Raw genomic sequence first — 7,120 nt, 5'->3', positions numbered from 1 at the left:
ATATGTAATGAGAACTTTTCTCCAGAAGCTTTCACAACGTTCCTTTACAGGCTTGTTTACATACATTACTTGAACAGTACCATTTGCTAGTCCATTTCTCTAAATTTTGTGTCTGACTTTTTTCAGAGTTCTTGTACAGCAGGTTTTCTGTAGCAAAATGACAAAGAGACAGGGACAATGATAATCATTGAAAAATGTGGCTAAAAGAAAAAAATTACTGTTGAGAATTTTTTTTTTCATTTGAAACACATCTGATAACAAAACAAGTCTATAAAAGAAGTCACAAGTCTACAGAATTAGTCACAGTGGGTTTGGACCATGAAAGTCAAACCATTAGACTATATCGTTAAACAGAAATTCCTCGGTAGTTTTTTAGAAAAAATTAACTATCAGTGGGAAAAATTATCAAACATTGTGTTTTAGGATAGCTGTAAGCCAATACCATCTTCCTGGGCAAAACCAGCAGGTATGCTCAGTAGCCGAGAGAAAACCTGGGAATGCTTCAGATCACGCATCCAGGTAAGATAAATCATGTTGCATTATGTAGTCCTAATTATCAGAAAAAAACTAAGGAAGGAAGTATGATATGGAGCACTTCCCCTGAGATAAGGCCCGAAGTAACTGTAATGAAATGTGTGGGCAAAACAGTTCTTTCTGCTTTTATGTTTCTGTGCAAGAAACTGCAGCATGCATTGTGGTATACTTAATTTGCTGGCTCTTTGACACACTTCAGTATAGGTCATGAATACATGCCAGAATTACACACTTCTTGTTATTATTCTCATTGAAAGCATGTCCTTGTATAAGTAGGATTAATGTGTCATCAAAGCTGGGACATGGTTTGCCTGGGGCATTTTAGACAGCCTCCAGGGCTTTATTCATAGAAACTATTGATGATACTTTTTAAAAAGAAAAGAAAACCATGGGGTACAGTGACCTGTGCACATGAAGGACAGAAAAAAATTGCCAAGGTGGCAAATTTCAAGTGGTCTCAACTCTCTTCTTTGAATCCCATCTTCAGTGTCCCAGCCTGCTATTAGCCAGTTGTATTTTAAGATATTAGTTCCTTAAGGCAGATGGCAGAAGAGCAAAGCAAGGTCTTGCCCCAAAGAACATGCAGTTTATTCAGACAAGTGCAATATAAGGACAAGTGTTTTACCTTATGATCAGTGAGATCAACAAAGCAAAACTTTTAGAAATAACAAGCTAAAAAGAGAAAGCTGAAGGAAAAGAGGGTGGTATGAAGAAATTGGTGTGTTGGTCTGTGAGTAGATAATGAAAGAGCTGATAAAGGTAACTGTGAGAGGAGCTGTTGTGAGTAACATGGAGTCAAGTCCGGAGCTTGTAAGGATAATGAGTCTATAATATAACAAGTTGACTAACAATGGAGAAAGAGTTTGTGGGTGAGGGGGAAGGAATTACAGTTTCTCAGTCATGTGACTAGTAAACACTGCCTCATACACTTGCTACATTACACACATGCTTCTGAAACGGCACGTTTCCCTGTTAGACAGGAAGATACTTGTCATAGGAAAAGAGATGCTAAATTGTGATTAGAAGAAGAGGTAGGTATTTTATCTTTTACTCATCTGGTCAGTCTGCATATGTTTGCTTTGCTTTTGGTGAGAAGTGGGTCAGCAAAACCCTGGGATCCAATTTCTAGAGCTAGATTTTTCATTTGTGATACTTATCTATACTGGTAAACTTACAATGCCCTATTTACTCTGTGGTTTTATTAAACCACACTGAAAAGCAGACGTCTTGTATTTGTCTTAAATATAGACACTGCGTTTTTTTTATCAGTCATCATATAAGTAAAGCTGCTCAATGGATCAAATTGGCAAGTCCTTCTCAAGAATTTTCCTTATCTTTCAAGCCTGTGAATGAATTTAGCTCTAACTATAAAAAGTTAGCCAACTTGATCAAATAAAGCAGTGGCTGGTAAAATTAAATACATGCTTTCTGACTAGTTTTGTCATTGCTCCTTTTTTTCTGAATATGCATGAAAGTTTTTTTTCATGGAAAAGAGATCCATATAATAACCTCTCAACAGAGGCAGTGTTTGCATTTCTCTGATAAACCCACAAACCTACACACATACATGCATCAAACCCATAAAAGGCAGAATGAATTTGCCTACCACATGGGAAAATCCCTGCACCCAGGTTGTCTTCGTTTTGAGCTGTTTCCTATTTGGGAACAGATCTAGATAGTGCTACCTTGCAACCTACTCATTCCACAACCTCTTCACCTCCTCTGCTGGCAGTCCAGACTCAAACCACAGATGAGTTATCACAGGCAGTCTCTGAATCAGTGGGTATATTTGGCAGTAGAACTGGACCACAACAAATATTCCCCATTCTTGTATTTCCTGAACTTAATAATTAGTTCTTTGAAGAAGAGAATTACTGACTGTCAGAGCTGTGACATAATCAGTGAGTACCAGCTGTCTCATAGCTATGGTTGTACGCCCTTTCTTACTTAAAGGTCAGCTCTTCTAAGTGCTTCTAAGGCTCATGCATGCAACTCCTCCAGTCCCGCTGCTTTAGTCAGGGCTGCCATTTTACTGGTATTTTCATGTTGAAGCTGTTGACACCCACAGCCCTGGTAGTGCTTAAGATAAGCTTAATTGCTAATGGTTTTACAAACTCATGCATGGCAACTGCAATTCTTAGAGGTAAGAAGTGTAAATGAAAAATTGTATTCAGAGAGTCTCCACCTCACATCAGTCTAAGTGACACTCTGGCAGATTCTCCTGTGCATGCAGGAACCCAATACCCTGCCAGGTTTCACATGAGGGTTCTTGGGACATGCAGTAAGCTTTGCTGGAATAGAACAGTTGATGGCAAGTTCTTGGGGGATCACATACAAAGGAGGGAAGCGGAAGCAGGGAAGTGTGAGAATGTGACAAGAGAATGATTCGCAATAGGGAGACATACAAGCCACACATTCTCCTCTTCTGAGCAGATCCCAATATCTAGCAGTACCTGAATCCCTGTCTTTCTACCCTTGTCTCTCCATTGACTTAGAGGGAAGGAGGTTATTGGGGGTAAGAAATCTGCCATATTCGTATGGCCAAACCCCTATACTGCTCACCATAATAATAGAAAGTGCACTTCCGTTATTTGTGGTGCACTTTCTGATCTCCTTCAACTCCCACAAGACAGACCTGGGATTGCGGGACCCTACCCCTCTTCCTATGCACTCCTAACTCCAGGAGTGTTTAAAACCTTTGATCTTCTACAAACACAGTTTCTTTCTTCTAAAAAAAGACACCCACCAAGAAGCCCATAAAAAACAAAGCTGTTGTTATAGCTGACATTTTTCATTTTTGTAACAGAAGGCTGGAATTTTACCAACCAGGTCCTGAAGAACTAACAGATGACCACCCGTCAGACTACAGATGGTTTTTTATTGCATCCAGGCTGGAATTAGCCCAAAAATACTACTTGAGATAGACAATGAACAACACTGCTAAGTGCCATGATGATCACACCCTGGATAAGTATTTGTTTCCATTTGTGTACAGCATTGTGATGATGATCAGTATTCCCATCAACTGCATATCCCTCTATGCATCTTGCATTCAGGTGAGGAAAAAGAATGAGTTAGCAGTCTACCTTTTCAGCCTATCCCTGGCTGACCTTTTGTACTCTCTGATTCTGCCTCTGTGGATTGATTATGCCTGGAATGGAGATAACTGGAGGCTCTCTGCCTTGCTTTGTAAGATTTCTGCCTTCCTTATGTATATGAATTTCTACACCAGTACTGCGTTCCTTGCTTGCATCTCTGTTGACAGGTACCTGGCATTAGTTCACCCCTTGAAGCTCCAGCACTTGCGCACAAGAAGATTTTCGTTGATTGTCAGCATAACTGTTTGGCTTCTGGAAAGCATCTTGAATTCAGTCATATTGGTGAAAAAAGAAGTATTCAATGATCCTTGCAATTTCACTAATCATACCTTATGCTATGATAAATACCCCCTGGAATGGTGGCAGGCATGGATAAATTTATTCCGGATATGCTCAGGGTACCTGCTCCCTTTAATAACCATTGTGTTTTGCTACCATAAAATCTACCAAGTAGTGAGGTGTAGTCAAGCCACAGTAGATGAAGAAAAGAAAAAAGTGAGGAAACTTATTCTGAATATCACAGTTACTTTCATTGTTTGCTTCACTCCTTATCACATTATATTGCTTATTCGCAGCATCAAAGAACCCTACACCACTGACCCACAGCTTTTGCCATTGATGTATAAGGTTTACAGAATCACACAGGCCTTAATGAGTTTGAATTGCATTGCTGATCCCATTCTTTACTGCTTTGTGAGTGAAACTGCACGAACAGACATACGGAATTTGCTCAGGTGTTGCTTGTGCCTTCGAAAACGTGAGGGAGACCAAGCGAAAGACCATGCTCCGTGCGGTTCTGCTACAAAGAGCAGTGCACTGATCACCTACAGAACTTCCTGTGAAACGGAGACTGTCAAAAATGCCTGAGAGAGCACATTCAAAGCAAAATCGAATAACCTAAAGGAGAAAGAAAGAAAAATTCTTCCCCAGTCTGTACCTAGGAAATACCCCAAAAGTCACAGATACTAATCTAAGTGAAACCGGTAGCTGGAGCTAAGAAGAACTTATTACAGGGTCAATGAAATCAATGGAGCATGAATACATATCTTTAAATCGGGCATGGTACATAAATCAATGTCAACAAACAAATGCACAATCAAGAAAGACGACCATGACACACTGACAGAATTACTTAGGATTACCCACAGAACTGCCTCCTGTCGCAGCTTGCTAGCTAGCCCATGTTCTGGGTACACACGTACTCAGCTGGAGGAAGGCTGAAGTGCTCTTACCCTAGTCATTTGGTTTCCAGTTTTAGTAGAAATCTAAAGCTTAGCTGGGAAGGAGCCCCAAAAGGGATTTTTTTTTTAAAATCAGTACTGTGATAGAAGTGAATGAAGCATGCACACACAGAGATCATTCAAACAATTGACAAAGGAGCAGACAGAGGGAGGGAGGTAAATCTTCTCTCTAATTTCATGTTGTAATTTATGCTGCTATGATGGTTCCTGTGTTTCAGTAGTGACCCAAGTTCTCCTTCCACATACCCCTGAGATTAGTCACTTCTTAAAATTGTTTACCTCATGTGGACAGGTACCTACCTGCTCTTAAGCTTTTCAGCTTTTGTTTTCTTTGGAAAATATATGTTCTAATGTATAACCATATGTCATGCAGTTTCATTACAATGTCGATATTGGGTTTCAGATAGTTGAAGATTCATTACTTCAAGTGCCTATAAAGAACCAAATTCTAGCCACTGGTGGTTTAACTCGGATGACATTTTTCCTGATATATGCAGGGAGGAGAGGGAAGGATTGAAAGATGAGGTTTCACACCTCCACAACATAAAGGACCAGACTTTAGCCTTGCTTATTATGACTGAAATCTGGACTGTGGTTATGTTTGTAGAGTCAATAGAGCAAGAAGGTTTATATCCATTTACTTAACTGCACCTGGAGACCTCAGCTAGAGGTTCCAGGGCTCTCAGTCTGCCAGTTTTAAAAAAAAAGCAAACAACAAACCAACAAGCAATACTGACTAATCGGCAAAGAACACGAATGTACCAACAAACAATAAGAATGACAGCAAAAGAACCCACATTTTGAAAGGGCTGAAGTTAGCACAAATAAAAAGTACAGCTGTTAATTCAGGGACCTGTTCCTGAGCAGGCCCCTGCAATGGCTGTGTAGTTCCCTAGTAGCTGCGGGCACTTGACCGTCTGAAAAGAGTTGAAACACCATGGAAGGTCTTTTCCTCCTCTCACAACCTTTTCACTTTTGTCCAGTTGCCAGGAAGAATGTTTGGTGGTTGTCCAGTTTCATAGGGAAAAAAATCCTCTTTCCATCAAAAAAATCTCCCTCTAGCAAGTCTGTGTAGTAGAAAGATTTTGACCAGCACTTTTTCAGCACACTTCTAGGTCTGACATTATACTTGGAGGATGAGCACACAGTGGTCACAAGCAATATGGAAATTCTTATGTGAAGATCCCTCTGCATGTAAATTACGAATTTCTCCATTACAAAGAGTCGCTTTCATTGTTTCATGAGTTCCTGTTTATGTCTATTTATACTTTCAATTAATTTCACATTCCAAGAGGGGAACTTGAGAGGCTGAGGAGGCTGGGCTTGTTCAGCCTGAAGAAGAGAAGGCTTTGGGGGACCTAATGGCAGCCTTGCAATACCTGGTACTGAGAAGGTAGTGAAGCCAAGCTCTTCACAAGAGTGCGTAGCAGGAGGACAAGAAATCATGTGCATAACTTGAAGCAAGAAGGGTCAGAGTTGATATAAGGAAAAACTTTTGAACTGTGAGGACTGCCAAGCAGTGGAGCAGGTTGCACAAAGATGTTCTGCATGTTCCATTCTGACAGGTTTTCAAGACCCAACTGAACAAAGTCCTGAATAACCTGGTCTGGCCTCATAGCTGACCTTGCTTTGAGCAGAAGGTTGGACTAGAGACTTCCTGAGGTCCCTTCCAACCAGAATTGTCCTGTGATCCTATGAACTGTGTATGTCACTATTCTGGCCGTTGCCTTTCTTTCTAAAAAAGTATGTTCCCTTCCCTTCTTTGTTTCCATTTGCTGGATTTTGTTTCGATGGGTTTTTTTTTTTATGTAATACATTCTTATATATTATGAAGGAAGAAGTATGCAAGCAGCAGTGCAAGTTAACTTCACCACAGATTTGTTACTGTGCTGACCTATGTATTTTGCAATAGAATGTGAAAATTCACTGCAGCACTGGAATAAAAGCGGAACCAAGCTTCACTGTAACTTCATGGAAAAAAGAACTCAGTGGTTCATTTCTAGACCTTTCACATGCCAGAAATGTTGGCAAGTTAATTCTATTGGGGTTTTTAATTTATTTCAAATAAAGAATAATGAAAACTAAAACTAAGTAACAAAACTGAGTCAAATTTAACTTGTGCGTCAGGGAGCAGTGAGAGCTGGCTGCTCTGCAAGAGACAGGGAGCCAGGAACTGAGGGTGACAGCCAGGCAGGCTGGGGAGCATCGTCACCGAGAAGGCACGCAGTCCCACGGCTCACCAGCAAG

At 40.4% G+C, this 7,120-nt stretch overlaps 1 protein-coding gene across 1 annotated transcript; it reads left to right on the top strand.

Annotated features, from left to right (window-relative positions):
* The first annotated feature begins 3,435 nt into the window (after window positions 1-3,435).
* Window positions 3,436-4,515, top strand: GPR65 (G protein-coupled receptor 65). The gene has a single exon (XM_009822005.2). The coding sequence runs from the start codon at window positions 3,462-3,464 to the stop codon at window positions 4,497-4,499; it is 1,038 nt and encodes a 345-aa protein (XP_009820307.1). The 5' UTR covers window positions 3,436-3,461; the 3' UTR covers window positions 4,500-4,515.
* The last annotated feature ends 2,605 nt before the right edge of the window (window positions 4,516-7,120 follow it).

Source organism: Gavia stellata, chromosome 7 (assembly GCF_030936135.1).
Source record: "Gavia stellata isolate bGavSte3 chromosome 7, bGavSte3.hap2, whole genome shotgun sequence".
NCBI classification, from domain to species: Eukaryota; Metazoa; Chordata; class Aves; order Gaviiformes; family Gaviidae; genus Gavia; species Gavia stellata.
Note: the sequence above shows the minus strand (reverse complement) of the source record. Positions and strands in the feature narration are given on the sequence as shown.